Source organism: Lissotriton helveticus, chromosome 10, assembly GCF_964261635.1.
Source record: "Lissotriton helveticus chromosome 10, aLisHel1.1, whole genome shotgun sequence".
NCBI lineage: Eukaryota > Metazoa > Chordata > Amphibia > Caudata > Salamandridae > Lissotriton > Lissotriton helveticus.
Window position 1 is genome coordinate 1,077,429,476 of NC_136071.1, and position 19,336 is coordinate 1,077,448,811.

The 19,336-nt window shown below is 43.0% G+C and overlaps 1 protein-coding gene across 10 annotated transcripts in view; it reads right to left on the minus strand.

Annotated features, from left to right (window-relative positions):
• Positions 1-19,336, minus strand: part of PHF14 (PHD finger protein 14) — a 1,314,486-nt gene that overhangs the window by 333,885 nt on the left and 961,265 nt on the right. For 3 of the 10 annotated variants that reach the window (XM_078663791.1, XM_078663790.1, XM_078663792.1), the window contains exon 19: positions 373-643. The exons of the other annotated variants lie outside the window; for them this stretch is intronic. In XM_078663791.1, the coding sequence (XP_078519917.1) occupies positions 605-643 (39 nt within the window). In that variant the 3' untranslated portion in view covers positions 373-604. Of the gene's footprint in view, positions 1-372; positions 644-19,336 lie in introns of those variants that run through there. 10 annotated transcript variants of the gene reach the window in all.

A 19,336-nucleotide genomic window follows, 5' to 3' on the forward strand; every position in this document is an offset into this window, starting at 1 on the left:
ATTTTAGCAGCCTATTTAACAATAATCTATGTTTATCATTACAATTGATTTTTGTTACACTATATAATGGTGTAGGGAATAGGTCTGCAGCTGTGTAGGCTTGCCATAAATGGATGTGTGGCACATTGCCACCCACCTTCATTCGTTGAAAAGTACAGAAATGTGAATAACAAATTCATACTCTGCACCATTTCCTCTGGTAAACTGTAATCTTGCTTCTTAGAAAAAAAAGCTACAAAATTGCAGCGAGAAAGCATAGTCGCCACATGAAAAGTTTAAAATAAAATACAAAATAACGATAAATACTTTTAAAAGTGTCCACTTGAGTCTATGAAAGCTCTTTTTACCGAAAAACTCAAAAAGAAACTACCATTTGTAATTAGGAATCATTTTATTTTAAGTTCGACTGTTGCTCAATGTATTCAAATACAATTTACACTGTTGGCAAAATAAAGATGACCAAGTATCTGCTTCTCAAATAGTTATCAAATTTATTAAAAATGGCTTTAATGGACGAAAGATTTCTTTGTGGACACATGCTGTTGGGACGGGTCGCTTTATTCCACTTCCTCTTGTGACTTCAATCCTCACCAATAATACCACATCATTTGGAGATGGTTTCTGAATCCACTGGCTGGCCAGCCTGAGAATGAACGATAGGTAACAATTTAGTATTTTCAAAAATGTTATACCACCATGTTCCCCACGTTCTCTCTATCAAAATCATTCTGAGGAGCATGATATTTTGTGAATTTTGATCATGAATGTTCACAAAATGAATGCTAAACAAGGGGTCAACGGGAAATAAAAGGTCGGAAACCTTGGCTAATAGGAAGGGTCTTTTGAAAAATAGCTAAATGCCCATGTTCGTTTTTTAAACTGGTAAGGAGCTACCTAAACAATTTCATTCAGGATCATTGATTCATTCATTTATGTGTTCAGTTGCATCCCGCCAATGCAAGGAGTACATAAACAGTGAGCGTAAATAAATGAAAGCTACAATAGGAGTTCACTGGAACTGGAACAAAAGCAAGACCATAGCAGTAGCAAATCAGGTAACAAGCAAGCCCTGCATAACCGGCAACAACTGACCCATATTATTACCGTACCCTAAGTCTAAGGAGAAGAAAACGGAATTCATTAGGCTGAATACATGACTTTTTTGATAAATTAAAACAGGTGAAGGGTACAGTTAAAAATGTCAGCATTGGTGATAGGCCTACTTGTGCACTTTACGCAGCATACTGAGTGATGTAAATTGATTCAAAAACAGAGGAGGGAAGAAGGCATCTTTAATAGTACCCTATTGAATGCAAGATAAGATGAAAACTAGTAGTAAATAAGAAAGCATAAATTACTGAGCTATCAATGAAAACATTTATTTCAAGATTTTCAGTGCATCAAAAGTAAAGATAGTAGCTTCTATTTGTGACATTGTTGGATCTGGTTGAAGGATCTTGGTTTATATATTTGGCTTGAAGTTGAACAGTAGACATCTATAAATCTAACACTTCTGCTGTTGTTCACTCCCATCGTGAGAAAGAGGACTTTATGTCTTTGGTGACACGGGCCATCACTCGAGCTCAGTCCCCGGAGGTATATGCAGCCCTTTGATAATCTTTAAATCTGTAGTGAGGGGGAAGCAAGTTTTCCACCTAATCTTCATTATCAATGTTGTGGGAAATGTTTGCATACCCTAAACTGCGTCAGCATATGAATAGGGCCTTGAACCTTGGATAGGACAGACACCAAGGCAAAGATCGTGGTGTACAGTCTGGTAGCAAACTCACTGACTACACCTTTGTAATCTTGTACTGCTACAAATGGCTAGAGCTATCTGACAACAGTTCGGGTCGAAGATCTGTGTCCGAGTCAGGTCTGGGCTGGCGCATCGGCATGGAAGGGACTGGCGTAGTCGAGAGAAAGTCTGCACCAGTGTTGATACAGGCACAGGAACTTCAGCCCCTGAGGCATCGGTTAATCCCAATGGAGAACCTGCTCAGCAAAGCCCAACTGGTGCCACTCACAGTTCCATGGGGCCCAGAAGTGAGCCAGAGGGAGATGGGAGCATCTGAAAAAGCTGCTATCCGGAGGAATTGTAAATGGAGCATAGATTACTTCCAAGAGGCTGCCATTCTCTCTGAGAAATTGGCTAACAGGTATTATCCCAAACATCTGGTTTCGCGTGCATGCAAACGTGCTTGGTAGAGCTACAGGGAAGTGCTCCTCTCCCCTTTCCCTAAACGTACTAACTCACACATCCCCTTTGTGTCGACCTATAGTCCTTCAAGCAAAAAGGTAAGGTAGGTGATCAAAGGAAACTGGTCCATACTTCGGACCCATGCCCCCTTCAAGGAGGGGGTTACCACCCAGCATTGGCCACTACAAATGCCAGTCCTGCTCAGTGTGTGATCTTACCCTTAACACAAAGGAATTTGTCACGACTGATCACACATACCAACTTAAACAATTATCTAATTGCCGCACATCAAACGTGATATAAGCCATATGTTGCCCCTGCAACTTGCTGTATATCCGATGATAAAGCAACGCATTTCCCAACATGAAAGCCGCATAAGGTGCAACATCAAGACAGCACCACTAGTTGCACATTACAAAGAGAGAAACCATTCAGCAACTGACCTGGCATGGCAAATAATTGACTGCCCGGAACTTCCCATCTGGGGCCGGAACTTGCAATTGCTTCTGAATAAATACAAGTGCAGGTGGATCACACACTGTGCTTGTGTTAACAATGGGCTAAACTCGCTTGATGAATGGAACACGGCTATTGTTGTACCTTGAAATTGCTGTCAAACTCTGTCTTGGCCCTATGCTATCCTTGATATTGTTCCTTCACTCCTTTTATGCATATTGATCATAATTTCTCTATGCGAACATCCTTATGTTGCCTGCATATGTAATATAATTCTTACCCTTCCCTTTTTCCCACGCTACTCACCCCGCCCCTCCTTTCTTTCCCCTCGTGCCCCGCCCGCCTCCTCCCAAAACCCCCCGCCTTCCTCCCCTGCCCCCCCCAACTCCCCCTCCACTCCCCCTCTCCGCAAATACTAAAATGTTCTCCCAACCAGCATTGACTTTTATGTTTGCAATCACCCTATCTACCACATTTGTATGAATATAATTTATTTTCTAATTTTGTACCGATGACCATACCATGCATCCCCTGTCAATTAGTTTTGATACTTCGCCTTGCGTTTATTTGTGTTCAAATGTATAAAACCTAATGTAATCCATTTTCCTACTTGTCATCAATTGGATGTATACCATTTATTGGCACGCTTTGATCTTGTACTTTAACTTCACCTTCTGGCTTCTTGTGAACTAATGTATATCAACTGATATTCGTAATACACAATGCAATCCGTTGTTCTACCTAGATTCAAATTGTATGCATATTAATTATTGTCACGCTCTCATTCGGTGCTCTATTCTTCCATGCCGTCATCTTAAAACAGACGCTATTCTCTTGTCTATCTCCCTGGGGCACCACATGTCTAGGCCCTCGCTCACATGTGACCCTCGCTCTGGTTGATCTCTTCCGGCTTTCCCCTGACACCCCGGCCCTCCTTGCTTTTTACAGGTCCCGTTTGCCTCTTGAACCATTGGACCGCCCAAGGATAGCTGTAAACAACATATCCAGGCATGGTCTTGACTGCCCCGTGTCACCGCTTTTCTATTAATAACTGCCCCACGCTGTCCTGACACCCCTTCCTTCACTGCTTTTTACAGGTCTCGGTACATCGTTTCCTTCATTCTCCGAACACGGATTTCCTCTGTCGGATTTATTTTACTCAGGTATTCTCTACCATTGCCCCTGTCGCCTTACGCTCCCATTCCGGTTACTCTGGCATCATAGGGCCACACACTGATATCCCTTTCTTTTCCCCACCAGTTGTCCTTTTGTTCCCCCAACTTCGCCTGCGCCACTTGGCCACCCGTAACTGTCGACTGGATTGATAAACTACTACCATCTCAGGTAGTTTTTCTTCTCCTACCTGCTCTTCCATCATTTACTACTATCATTTACCTATATACAGGGCCTCAATTTTCATTTTTCCCTCTCTCCTCTTTGTACAGCATTATACTGAGACCAGTAACCATTGCCCTGATGATGACCTGGAATTGAACAGGTCGAAACGCCGTCGATTATTCATCGCAAACCGTGGCATTAACGTGGTCAACCGATTCAGTCAAAATCAAAATACCTACCATGTATATAACTGCCTTGTATCATTGACCACATAATTACTTGTTTAATTTGATTTTCACCATTCACGCCGGTTTCTCACCCCTGTGTCAATAGCACGTTCAGTGCACACTTGTGTGTTTTGGTTACTTTTTGTAAAATTGTACTGTAGTGCTGATACAACTGCTTGCAAATAATAATCTTCACTCTATGAAACTTTCCCGAGGTCTCCCTTTTTTTCCCCCTCCCTTAAGAGATTTATACAAACCTTGTAATTGTCCTCGCTAATGATTACTGGTTGAGACATTGTTGTTTTCTTACATCTGACATAGCTGCAGCATAAACTTCTTACAAGTTGAGGGGTCAAAGACAGAACTGGGGATTCTTGGTGTACCGGACCACTTTCAGAACTGGTTAAGAGTCCAAATATACTAGCTAGGTGTTCTCTGTTGTCTGAGGTTGAATAGCAGATTGAGTTGAGTGTCGCTTAGCTTCCATACCCTTACAACATGATTTCGACTTTAGGCGGGAGAGAACTTTGAACCAAACTGGCTAAATGAACGAGACCCCAAGTGGCCTGTTACTTATAACGACATTTCTGTATTGACTGCAATCTCTTCTTGCAGTTGGTGACATAGAAATTCCCCTACTTCTCCCAGAACACCTCTTGGTGCATCAGGGCCCATTTATTGTATGAGTTTGAGTTGTGACCCGATCCCAAGAACGAATGAATGACTTTAAAACTTATAAAGGTCACTGTCACTCGCAATGGAGCATCTTGGCACTGAGGTTGAATCTGATACTCAGAAGAAAGGGAAGATAAAATGGAAAAATAGCTAAATAAGAGAGCAGCAAAGTGCATCAGGGGCCATGGAGAGCCAGGTCTTCAAGAGCTTTTTGAACAGAGCTTACAATTCTGTACAACGCAGAGGGCTGGGGAGTTGGTTCCATGCCTTGGATCGTAGAACAAAGAAGGATTTGTTATCTCAGCTTTTCAGAGACAGACATCATGTAGGCCGGTGACCAAGATCTGATTCATGCAATCATGGCGCAGTTTCAATTCTGTCAATTTTGGAGGCGATACTTCCTTCTCTTCTCTGGCAGACCACCTGAGGTAATTTTGGAGTGGTCAGAAAATCAACAAAGTTGGGATCAGAGATCGTTGAAGTGCACAGAAAGAAAGGAACTGGCTTAGCACACACAGCTGGCACTATATGAGGCTACAATAGACCACTTCTGGGGTGGTACAGAGTCACAGCAAAGCCATATGGCGCCATCAACTGGCACCTGGGGATAGACTAAAGGTGAGAAATCTGCAGTTAGAAGTATCCATTGGAATTTAAAAAATCTTACTCGCTGAGTAAACACTGCTCCTTCATTTTAAGAACTATGCTTACACAGTCCCTTAATCAAGACTTTCAAACCCAACAGATGCTGTCAATTAAATGGGTTTTTTCCAATTGCATCTGTCCTGCATTTTTGACTGTCCCAGCCCACTCAACTACTTTAAACTGTTCTTTCTCATCTGATTTAGCCACTGCGACTAGAAAAAATGTGGCGACAGCATTATTAAAAACCTAGCCTTCAACCTATTTTGAAGCTTAATTATTGCCCTACACCTTTGCCAAAGTAGGGCAGAAATGTCTGGCCAATTTGCTTTCAATCCACTTGGAATATCACAATGTACGTGATGCAGTACAAACCACTTTCGGCCCATGTCTGGCATAGACACAGCACTTGTGCTGTTAATAGATGATCTCGACTGATTAAAGGGCACTGTTCTTCCATGTTTTTTTTCTTTTTTTTAATAAGGCGTAGTCAGTCACTGACACTTTCCTCATTACTGTCTATGATTCTGTTTAATATCTACATGTGAATTCTGATCAACATCATTAGATTGCTTGATTTGAACTGCATGTATTTTGCAGACCACACTGAGCTTATCTTTAGAGTGGTGTGCACCACTGAACTGATTCAGCATATTCTCCAGTCTAGCTCTAGTTTATTCAAGTGAAGAAGAAATGTTAATCCAGAACGTGTTTAGTGTTACATCATACAGTGACACAACAAAAAATACATACTCAAAAATAAGAAAGGAATCGGCATGGAGTAATAAGACCCAATTTGAACAAGGAAGAAAACAACCTAATGTTATATTTTAACACCCTGAAAAAGGTAAAGAATTGAAAGAAAAATTGAAACCACAGTGTTAGACATAAGAGTCCTAGTGTGGTCTTCCCCCGAACATTTTGCCTTCTTCCTTTGCTGAAATTCGTTTTTGATGGCTTTAAGATTTGGTGCACTTTACCACTAATAACTAGTGCTAAAGTGCTCACTACTTTAAACATAGATACATTGGCGTACACCCAATTGGCACATTTAATTTACTCTTACTCAGAGCTTGCAAATGAAATGTTACTAGTGGGCCTGAAGCACATATTGTGCAACCCACGTTAGTATCTCTTTTAAAATACTTCTCAGGTCTGCCACTGCAGCCTGTGTGCAGTTTTAAACTGCCAATTCAGCCTGGCAAAATAAACCTTTTTGCCAGGCTTAAACCTTCTTTTTTATATATATAATTCATCTCTATGGCAGCCCTAAACAGCACATAAGGCAAGGTGCATTGTATTTAAAAGGATGGATTTTTACTTTTAAGTTTTACATGTCCGGGTAGTGAAAAACATTAACATTTATTTTTCACTACTGCAAGACTTACCTATCCCATAGGATGACATTGGGTTACATTTTTGCATTTAGTAAGTAATAAAATTTACTTGGGAATAGGTACAAAATGTAATGTTTGGTCTCGATAGAATTGGCATTTAACATCGTCTTAAATTGTAAAGTCGAAATTGTTCAAAGTTGATTTAGACCATTTAGTCTTTAAACAAAGTCGAAATCGAATTCGCAATTCTGAACATACCACTTTTAGAAAGGTGACATTTTCTTGTCCTAACCAATTGGTACTTGGACCTGCGGTCCCGGGCCAAATAACTAGGTGCAGTTGGCAGCAGACCTGGGTGTATTTCTGCCAGACAGTGTCCCAAAGAGGAACTGGAGGTTGGCAGGATGGGCCATCCTGACAGGATGGGTGGAGCTGTCACCTACCACACTTGCGCTCCAGTAGGGGCTGCCTCCTGCACTCAAATAATTTCACACTAGGCTTTAATCACCCAAGACATCTTGATGTCAGGGACTATGCAGGGGAAGAAAGGACATTCCAGAACCAGATGTGGGAGGTGGGGGGGAAGTTTAGACGCTTCTCCCACTTCAAAGCTGGCACAGGTATAAATATTGAACCTTAATGTTCACTCTTCAGTGCACTCCTGAACCTGCGGATACTACAGAAGAAGGCCTCCCCTGCTGCCAATGGCCTGCCCTAGCTCTTCTGAGAAGGAAAAATTGACCTGCTCCCTTCAGTCTAGGCAGTGACTGCAAGGGTCTGGATTATGACCTCGTGTTTTGAGTTATTGGGACATAATAAGCTCCAGTGGCATCCCTGCAACTGTCAGAAGATCCGTTGCACTGGACTGATGGCCTCTGTTGGAATGAGTTCCTGATTCCCAAGAGGTGCCTTCTTGCCCCTGGGCCCTTGCCTGGAATCAGCTGAGCTCCTACTGTGAAGAAATCCTGAAGTTTTGGGCTCTGTGCAACCCCAAATGGGCCAGTTAGCTCCGACGTCTCATCGCCTGCGACAACAAAAAATGTGAAGTTCCAATGGGCCTGACTACAGCGACCACCAGCAGTGACCAACAACATGAAATCTGCACTGCACACTACAGCATTGACAGCCTGCGGTGATTGCAAACGCAAAGCTCCAGCAACAACTGTCCGCAAGCTGGACAGGATCTTCAAGCGACCACCCTCCCTTTTTCTCCTAGCATCCTCCACCGCAAACTAGACTCGTTGCAGTAGGCTCTGAGAAGGTAACTTTTTAAGCAGGAATACCCTGGTCCCTGTATACGGCCTGTACTCCATGGTAGTTGGCTTGAAACCTGTGACTTTCCTCCAGTCTAGCACGACCAGATAATCGTGAATGGTACTTTGCACTTTTATGCACCATACTTACCTAAATATTTGTAATTGCATATGTCCAGGTCTACTGGTTAGATTTTTGTCATTTTGGTGTCAATTTATTGAATTTTATTCTATTTTTCTACATTGGTGGGGGATTTTTCTTGCATTGAATCATCACTTTAGTACTGTTTGTGTGCAGCATAAATACTTTACACATTGCCTCGAAGTTAACCCTGAATGCTATTGTGCCAAGCTACCAGAGGTTCAAGCACAAGTTAATTTAGTGACTTTTTAGGGTTTACTCTGACAGGGATTCTGGTTGTTGTTTGAAAAGGGTTCTCACCTCCGAACGTAACCCAATTTCTCACACACTGAATAGGTCACATCTCCTTCAATCCTTCAATAGTTGCTCATCACTGCAAATAATCCAATTCTCAGATATAAAGCAGGTATCATTCACTAAGAATAAAACGGTAAAGGGTTGTCCCAAGGTAGAGTTGTAGTCACTTCTCATAATAAATGTAATAGTAGAGAAGGAAGTACACAGACAAGGGATAAGGATTGCCCCTCAAGAGGAGCTAGAACTAGATAAGGAAAATACCTTTCTACCAAATCATGCAGGTTTGACCAGGACTCATATCAGCTCGGCAATGGTAGAAAGGCGATAGGAGGCCCAAAAGACATTTGTAGGCAATAACCAGGGCAAGATCAAAATAACAATCCCTCAGTATGGCAGGGTCCATGGGGAAATTATAGGTATTCATGTTTAAGCAATACTGGACCCTGCTGGTAGTTCCTTCTGGTGTGAATCTTGACTCACCCCCCTGCTCCCCCAGGCACCCCAAGTGCTGTTCCTGAAGTCTTGGAACTCTTGGCTGTGATAAAGTATACCACCCTAACATTCTGATAAACCTAGATAGAAGAATCCTTTTGGCTCCGAAGCCCTTAAGTGGACAGGGACAAACCTGCCAAGCCAAACCAAGCATGGTGCTTTGCCGTTGGGCTGAACATTACATTTCCCCCCACTCAGAGCTCGTGTGGAGCATCAAATCCGATTCAGCAGGAGGTATGCAGCCTTATGGAGCCATCTTTGGCTAAAACCTACTGCAGGCACCCAAATGCCCAAAAGTGGCTAAGTCAGAACGTAGAAATCTTCACTGGGTGAAGGCGCCAAAAGTATGCAGATGGTGAGAGTCCATCCTCTGGGGCTAATTTAGAACTTCTCAAAATTAAGGCTTTCCCACTGAAAGTCAACAGCATCGCCAGGACCTTGTCCATGGCTCTCTCTACCAGAACCCTTATCTACCACAACGGCTGCCTTGCCCCGCTGAAGATTTTGGACTTCCATCTCACAGCCTATGTCCCAAGGTAAAGATTCTGACCAGATAGAACCTGGCCTCTGTAGCCAACCTGAGCTCCATCATGGTTGGCATCGAATTGTGCCTAGGTCAGGTCTACTATGACCAGTTAACTGTGGTTGGCACTTAATGCATTTTGGCGCTATTTTTCACCTCAAACTTTAGACATACATATCTGCTATTACCCTTATACATTTTTATTGGTATGATGTCATTTTATTTATTACAATTTACTCTATTTTTTTTCTAAATTGGTTTGGGACTTTTCTTGTGTTGTCCGTTTATTACTGTTTGGTATTGTAAAAATGCTATACATATTGCCTGTAAGTTAAGCCTGTGAGCTGTACATCATAGCTAACAGGGAGTTGAGCTCAGGTTAATTTAGTGACTTTGGGGCATATCCCTGAGAAGGATTGTGGATTATTGCTTAAGGGTGGACCACCATCCTTCTCAACTAATACCCCCAATTTCATACAGCTAGTCTGGAAGGGGGCTGATGCAGTGCTTGATAGTTTTGAAAACTGTTCTGCTTCTGTTGATGGCTTCTTTCAAAAAAATATCATACAGCAATTGTGTATTCAGAATAATAGCATCGCAGTAAACATTACCCGAACTGGAACACCTCATTGCTAAACATAATCAATCAGCCTATATGCTTTCTACTGTAAATTCTAATGTAGGAGCCATGTTGGCTGTCTATAAACTTATCAATCTCGTAGTTGCATTTCCAATCCAATCCAAAAAATCTTTATGTCGACCTTTTAGGCCATAAAAGATGCATAAAAATATACACACATTTAAAATCCAAACAATTAGAATGCATACAGGGAACGAGTAGCAGCAATTCATAACATTTAAAATCAGTAATATAGATAGATAAAAAAAACAAGCAACAACATTTCCTGTCATTAAAAAAATGGAATAAGCGGTGTGATAAAAAACGTTAACAGCAGGAGCCAAAAGGTTAACATGACACAGTGGTGTAGGCGTTCATCCTATGATGATTTTGCCTTAATCAAATTGGACCTAATGCGCCACATAGCCAAGAGAAATTTTGCAACTGCGAAAACAATGTGGGGGGAGGAATCAGTTTTCAATATTCTGTAAGATGTAACACAGTTCCTTATTGCCATATTCCTACAAAGGGGCACCAGCCAGTATTTCCTGGGTGACTTGTAGGTAGGGCAAAAAAACAGAACATGGATTTCCTCCTCTTCGCAGGACTTACAGCCAGGGCATAATTTGTCCCCTCCATTAGTCCATTTACTAGTAAAAGATTTGATAGGTAGGGTGCCAAACCGCCACTGTATAAAAAGCTTCCTTGCCGTAATCGGATAGATAAAATCCATAAAAGTTTCAAACTTAGTAGTTGCATTTACTTTGAACAATACCAGGGAAATGAACAGTGTATTAACACACTGTAGGTCCATTGCAAACGAATAATCTTGCATTGCAAGGTATATATACAACACACATCTACTCTTCAACAATAAACTATAAACAACACCCTTAATACTTTTCAATGTGTTTGGCAGAGGCAGGGTGTTCGTAGTCTTCACATTTCATATGTCTTTTCTGCAATGTAAATGAGATTACTCACTTCATGAAGAAGGAGACAAGTCTTACTCTCCTCGAAAAAAGTAAAAGGATATGTTACTTTTTTCCGGGAGACGCAATAGAACGAAACTGAACTACCTACACCACAAACGAGGTGGCTGGTTATAAAATGTGTGGTCTACAAAGCACAATGAAAATATGGTGCTATTTTGGTACATAAAATACTATCAGCAACTGCAAAAGAAGGATGGTGTGTGTAGGTGCATAATGGTGAAATGCAGACTTAAGGAATAGAACCTCACCTTGGATAATGCATATGCACCAACCCAAGCATCCAACGTAAAATAGAGGAATTGTCTACAAAACCTTCCCAACTAAACTTTAAATTGGATGGAGACTGAAATATGCACTTCAAGTCCCGTGGGATACCGAGAATTCACAACCATCCAAGGCCCAGAAAGCATTTCAACGGTCTCCAAAAGACATTGTTACATTTACATTGTATTAGAAATCCCATTGTAGTACTACGTGTTTATGTGCTAGGACATGCTTAAAACGTGGCGAGAGTTTAATTTTTCTTAATGACCTTGTCAGACTACACACTCGGCGGTTACGTTTCACCTGGCCAAACTGATAGCCCCACCCTTCCGATATAGGAAGCAAAGGTTGTGGGCTCTGCCCTGTACAGTTCTGAACTGTGTCTTTTTTGTAATACTAAGGAGCATGTAAAATCTGAGAACAAGTTTATGAGAAACCTGGCTCTCCTGCTGCCGAGCACTCCTATTTTTCCACTGCTGCTTGATATGGCCAGGAATTCAATAGAAGATAAGGCCAGATTTATTTATTTTTATTTTTTTATTTATTTTCAAAGTTTTATATAGCGCGAACAAGATCTTTGCAGATAACAGAGCGCTTTACACAGGCTGGTGGAAGGGTAGGGGAAACAGGGGGCATAGTAGGTAGGTAAATCATCAAGTTCATGTACATAACAAAAATAACAGAAATATAGTACAGGTACGAGGAATCAAGGCTAATATACTAAAATATATAGTACATGTATGAGGAATCAAGGCTAATATGCTAAAATATATAGACTAATATAAGTCACAACACATGTGCAAGGGAATATATAGACTATATCATAATAAATTACTGGAATACTGTTCGCAGTGTAGGTCAGACGCATTGTTCAAGTATATTTAGCCATAAGGATACTTTTGACTTCTCTCTTAAAGAGAAGGGAGGAGGAGATGAGCCTCGTTTCAGGAGGAAGTGCGTTCCAGATCCTGGGCGCCATTCCAGAGAAGGAGCGTTTGTAAGTTTTTTCCTTCCGGAATCTTCGCGGTTTCAGCAGAAGATTGTTTGTGCTCCTGGTAGTTCTGGACCCTCCTGAAATTGTCAACTTATGAGTGAGGTAGCTAGGTGATTTCAGCTGAATAGCCTTGTGCGTCATGCAGGCAATTTTCAGGTGTATTCTGGCTTCAAGAGGCAGCCAGTTCAAGGATTTGAAGTCAGGGGAGATATGCGAATGTTTTTTTGATCCAGTGATGAGTCTCGCTGCCGCATTTAGTGACGCTCTGAGGGGTGCAGTTGACGTTAGGGGGAGGCCGCAGAGGGCCACGCTGCCGTGGTCTATGCGCGGGATGACTAGAGCTTGTACTGCTGTTTGGAAGTCTTTTGCTGGAAGGAAGGGTTTCAGTTTCCTCAAGGTATTTATTTGGAAGTTCGCCCCCTTAGTAGCCTTGCTGATATGCTGCTGCATGTTGAGGTTGGTGTCAAGGGTTATGCCTAAGGATTTTGCTGAGTCCACGATTGTCGGTTGGACATTGAGTGCTGTTAGGTGCTTAAGCCATGTTTGTGCGGAGGATATTTTCGAGGGAGGTGAGATTAGGAGGAACTCAGTCTTCATAGCATTGAGTTTGAGGTGGTTATCGGCCAGCCAGGATTGGGTACTTCTGATCGTTGAATTCAGACTCAGGATGTCTTTGGGGGAATGTAACTTGAGATATATTTGAGTGTCATCAGCGTACATGTGAAAGTGTACATTGGATGCTTGTAGCAGGGTGGTGAGAGGCTCCATCACTAGGTTGAACAAAGTAGGGGATAGGCAGGATCCTTGAGGGACACCTAAAGATACAGGTACTGGGGAGGACATCAAGTTTTTGCTCTTGAATTTTTGAGACCTGTTGTGTAGGAAGGAAGTGAACCAGCGAAGCACAGTCCCAGAGAAGCCCATTCTTGTCTTTAGGAGATCGAGTAAGTTCTCATGTTTCACTGTGTCGAATGCTGAAGAGAGATCAAGAAGGATGAGGAGGCAGGTATTATTTTCATCTAAGATTTGGATGGTGTCGTCAATTATGTGAGTCATAGCAGTTTCAGTGCTGTGCCCTGCTCGGAAGCCTGATTGGTGTGGGTTGAGGAGATCAAACTGTTCTATGTGCTTTGTCAATTGTAGTTGGACGCATTTTTCTAAGAGTTTGGTGAGAGTGGGAATGTTGGTAATCGGACGGTAGTTGTTTAAATCAGTGGGGTCGGCTGTTAGTTTCTTTACTAAAGGTGTAACTTGTCCAACTTTGAGGGCGTCAGGGATGGTTCCTTGTTGTAGTGAGCTATTGATAATTTTAGTCCAGAGTGGGAGTAGCAAAGGGATGAAGTCTTTTACGGCGTTAGCAGGAAGGGGTCATTGAGGTGATTGGATGGTTTTAGGGTGCTGAGTATTCTGTCAATTTCTTCTTCAGAGTAGGTGTCGAAGTATCACCAGGTCGCATTGTTTATTTAGTTTATTGGGAGTTATGCAGTTGGGTATTGAGTAAAGGATTGCGTCATTGAGGAGGTCGCTCCTTATATTGTCAGTTTTTTTGTTAAAGAAAGCTGAGAAATCTTCACAAGAAGGAGTAGTGTTCACACTGTTGACAGCTGGGGGTAGCTCCTTAGATTGAAATCGGATTAGCTCGAACAGTTTACTTGGACGGTTTTTTGCTTGGTCTAGCTGGAGAACTCTGATTTTGATCGTTTTATTTTCCTGAAATATGCATTTCTCTTTTTCCTCAGAGTTTTAAGATGCAGTGCTGAGGGGACTGATCTCCAGGTGCGCTCTGCCATTCGCATAGCCCGTCTCTCTTCATTGAGACTCCCGTTGTACCAGGGGTTGGATATCTTAGTGGATACTCTTTTCAGTTGCATTGGAGCGGCCTCATTGAGTACTGAGGCCATGGAGTTGAGATAGTGGTCTGTTAGGTCCTGGACGTCAGTGACGTCGGTCGGGGGGAGTAGGAGATTGCAGCTGTTAGGGGGTAGAGAGATTGGATTGAGTTTCCTCATGTCTCTTTTCCAAACTTTGGGCATGGCGTATTGTACCGGGATGAGTTTTACTTTTTCCTTGATGAGGAATGTGATAATATGGTGGTCTGACCAGTCACAGGGTTGTATTGAGTCAAGTTGAGTGGTGCCTTCTTTGGAGATGACCAGGTCAAGGATAGAGCCTTTGTCATGTGTTGGGGTGTTGCAAATTTGAGTGAGGTCAGAGGTGATAAGGAAGTTTTTGAGGCTATTAACTACTGCGTCACTGCTATCATTCCAGTGGAGATTGTAGTCACCAAGGTAGATTTGTGTATTTTGCCGTCCTGCGTTGATTAACATTGTGTCCATAAGTTGTTGCGAGAAGAGGAGGTTGTCCCCCGGGGGGTGGTACATGATGTGTAGTGAGCATACAGGTTTGTTCTCACTGATGACATCAAGGCAGAAGTATTCACAGGAGGTAAGAGAAGGGGCGGTGACTTTATTAATAGAGAGATTGCTTTTGTAAATGCAGGCTATTCCTCCGCCTGTCTTGTGGGACCTGTCAAGTCTAGTGATGCAGTAGTTGGGGGGGACTAGGATATCCATGATAGGATTGGAGGATTCAGTTAACCATGTTTCCGTTAGTATGGCCAAGTCAAGGTTCCTAGACAGGATGAGGTCGGCGACCTCCGTCGAGTGTTTTTGAGCCGATCTACAGTTGAGAAGTGTGCATTTGAGTCTGGGGGTGCAAGGGGAGGTGGAGGGGGCCATAGTGAGAGGGACTTTAGTGAGGTTGTCGGGGACAGAGCCTCTATTGCTATGCGTGAGGTGCCTAATAGGGTTGGAGACAATCGTAGGGATGGATATGTGAGTGGTGGCTAAGCTGTTTTGGGTTGCCGGGTCATATGTGCTGAGTAGGGTGTGTATGTCGCGGTCCGAGAGAGTCTTTATTGCGCGCTGGGGGCGGTTGGCGGTATTGCAAGAGGGGATGGAGGTCCAATGTAAAGAGCGATTGGGATGTGTCCCGATGGTGCGCTTAGGCCTGTTGGAGGTATTGCGAGAGGGAATAGAGGTCCCAAGTATGGGGTGCCTAGGAAGTGGGGGGGAGTTAATGATTCGTTGAGAAGTGGTGGAGAGGGGGGGTGCTCGGTGTGCGTGAGGATTAACTCTTTGAGCGTGCGGAGATCTTCTTTCACTTGGAGGAGGGTGGTCATTATTGCGTCTAGCGTGCCGTTGGGTGTGAGGTTAGAGTTATTGGAAGGGTAGTCGGTAACAGGAGGGGAGGGGCAAATGCGAGACGTGTGGTGACTGATCGATGTGGGGGGGGCAAGTGTAATGATGGGGGGTGAGAATGGGGGGGGATATGTTGAGGGGGGAGTGGGGACCAGGAGTGGAGGGGGAGCAAATGGTGGGGAGTGAACTGTTGAGGGACGTGTGGGGGCTAGGAGTGGCGGGAGTGCAGGGAGTAGGAGGGGAGATGTTGAGGGTTGGGTGTAGGTCTGGAATGTGATGAGTGCCGAGAATGGGGGGAGCGCTGTTGGGGGCGGAGCAAAGGCTGGGAGTGGCGGGAGTGCAGGGAGTGGGGGGGGGAGATGTTGAGGGAGGGGTGTATGTCTGGAATGTGATGAGTGCCGAGAATGGGGGGAGCGCTGTTGGGGGCGGAGCGAGGGCTAGGAGTGGCGGGAGTGCAGGGAGTGGGGGGGGGAGATGTTGAGGGAGGGGTGTATGTCAGGAGTTGTTTGTGTGCAGAGAGTAGGGGGGGAGATGTTGAGGGAGGAGTGGGGGCCCGGAGGGGGGGAGCAGGGAGTGGGGGGAGAGAGGGCACTGTTGGAGGGGGAGCTGGGTGCGGCGGGAGTGTAGGGAGTGGCGGGGGTGGCGGTATTGAGGGGGTATTTGGGGTGGCATAGAGTCGGGTTGTGAGGGTCAGAGGCAGTGGGTCGCTCTGAGACGTTAGTTGGCAGTGAGGAGTTCTGGTTCAGTTGGATTGGGGTATGTGTGGAGGGCAGATGATTGGGGAGGTGCTCTTTGAAAGTGGGGAACAGGTTGTCGAGTAGTTCCAGGTTTCTGTCTGTGGATTGAATTAGAAAAATCCCGTTATTGTAAATAGTAATGGCTGTACTGCCTGGGAAGAGATTAGATGGTGCGATGGAGAGAGTTAGTCCATGTGCGGATTTCCTGGTGGTGGAGACGTTGAGTAAGGTAAGGAACGCTTTTTTCCATTGAGCTCTGCGTGCGGTGTGGAAGATGATATCAGTGTTCAAGGATCCATTTACCGGAGAGAAGTAGGTGTCCGCAAAGGGTGTTTCAGGGTGGGACCTCAGGAAGTTGTGTTTAAAGCGTTTAGCGGCTTTTTTTGTGAGTGCGGATGGGTAGATTATTTTATACGTGTGTTTGCCGCAGTGCTCCATGTTAGGGTGGCGTCAGGTGGGTGTGGGGGAGTGTACAGAGTAGATATACAAGAGCACAGGTAACTGCAGACAGTAAATTACAAGTAGGAGCCGATAATATGTCACATGGGTCATAAGGGATAAATGCAAATACTATGTAACATGGATCAAAAGAGGCACTAGCGAGAGAGCAAAATATATGTGTTAGCAGCATACACAATTATAAAATGATCGTACACAATTATATAATAATCAGATATGCGCATAATACCAATGAACTAATGCAGCACAATACAAACATATGCCCATAGCACGTTAAGGCTACAAGTGCACTAATGAGCATCCAGAAGTGTAAGAGGTAGCGATCAGTGCAAAGTAAATTAGGTGCAGGTAAATATATCCACGACACAGTAGAAGTATAATATAGTACTGAAGTAAGGCATATACTAAGTGCCGATAATAATAATAATAATAAAATGTTACATGGGTCAAAAGGGATAAATGCAGACCCTATGTTCCATGGATCAAGAGAGGCACTAATGATAGATCAACATATATGTGTTAGCACCAAGAAACAAGTGGAAGTATACTACTACAATAAAGGCGTACAATAAATGCCAATAATCTGCTTCATGGGTCAAAAAGGGATAAATGCAAACACTGTGTTACATGGATCCAAAATGGCATTAGTGAAAAATCATAATATGTGTGCTAGCAACATACCCATTTCACCCAAATTCTATTGCTCAGCACACTGTTCAAGATGGCTGCCAAAATAGTGAGTAGGCAGTGTTAGTCCTTTGTCTGTTATCTGTATTCCAGGAGATCAGTTTCCCTTTCTACTGAGGGCGAGTTAGTGCTATTTCCATGTATATGCTTTCTAGTTGCTGCTTGGTGGGGAAGAACGAGACTTATCTCAGATTAGGTGACCCTTGATCTGGTTGGAATGCATCCTCACGGTCAACTCGGGGCGGTGGTGGTGCAGGAGGGGATTTATTTCTACAGCTTTATGGCCCCAGCCATTTTGCACAAAGGGGATGTGTACCGGAGAACGAGGTAGATAAATACCTTCCTGTTTGAGATTGAGTCCTCTGTTATTTTGGAGGAGAATCTGGTCCACTCCTGAACTTTGTCATTATGACGCTGCTCTGCAGAATGACATCAACGCTGATAGAAAAATGTCAATGAATTCCCACTTGACCTACCAACTGATGCCACGAGCAATGCCGTTTTAATAAAATTATTATATTTTTATTGTAATTTATATCATTTTTTCAACCATTTTTTCAAGCCCTGAATGCTGTGGCTAGACTGGTTTCAGGAACTAAAAGAAACAGCCACATTTCACCAACACTGAAAGCACTGGATTGGTTGCCTTATGAGGCAAGAATACACCTTAAAGTGGCTTGCATGACGCATAAAGCAATTCACAACAGTACACCTAGTTATCTGGCGCTAAAGTTGGAAAAATCTGGAGGCTGTAGACAACTACTTAGTGCGAGCACTTTCCTTCTGAAACCCCAATCCTTCCGGAAGAAGAGAACAGGCTGTAGAGCTTTCTCAGGGATTGCACCAAAGATTTGGAACTCTCTACCACCACTTGTGCGTGGAATCACCTCCTTCATTATTTTCAGAAAGGAAGTAAAAAGACTACTAATGATCAAATTCATGTCCTAAATTTAAGTTTAAATACAGGATGTATTTGAGTTTAAGATTTTCATCACAACTCTTGTTGCCTTATATCTGTATGCAGCTCAATACTAGCTGGATGTTGATACGCTTGATCATCCATTTGTGTGTATGTACATGTGTATACATATATTTATTTATATACATGTATGTATATGCATGTGTCTATTCTGGTCCTCTATGTTTGCTATGTATTCCCTTTTTTTTTTCCTGACCTCTATTTCTTTACAAACTGGGAAATTTGTTTTTGTTGACTGTAGTCTACTTCATCCTTTAATACTCTTCTACTGTAAAGCGCTCTGATACCCTCGTGGGTCACGTTCGCGCTATATAAAACTCTATAACTAAATAAATAAATTCAAGTTCATTTGTTTTAGCCATACAAAAATCAATCCAAAATATAAATTACCCCATATGTACATTCCCTCTCCACTTCATTCCTCATATAAACACATACCTATCCACACTACATTCCAGCATTCATGCCCATACCCCAGCCTTGTCTCACATACATTGGACTAAATCCAGGAATATTTTTTTGTTGTGACCTGGGGTTTTCCACATACAGTTGACCTACGTTTCGGTGGTAACAAAAATACAAAACCACCTTCCTCAGGACCACAGAATATAAACCATAAGTTCTGGCACAACAATATGAGGTATTCTGTCTTTCTAATGTATTTAACATATAGGTTACAAAAAAGTGAAGCTCCTCCACACGTTCTTTTGTTTTGGTAAGAAGAGGCGGGACAGCTCTATTTAGAATGCTGATGGATTCAACAAAAGTATTGGGCTCTCACACATCAAAAACATGTTGTATTCACTGGGAATGAAGGAGT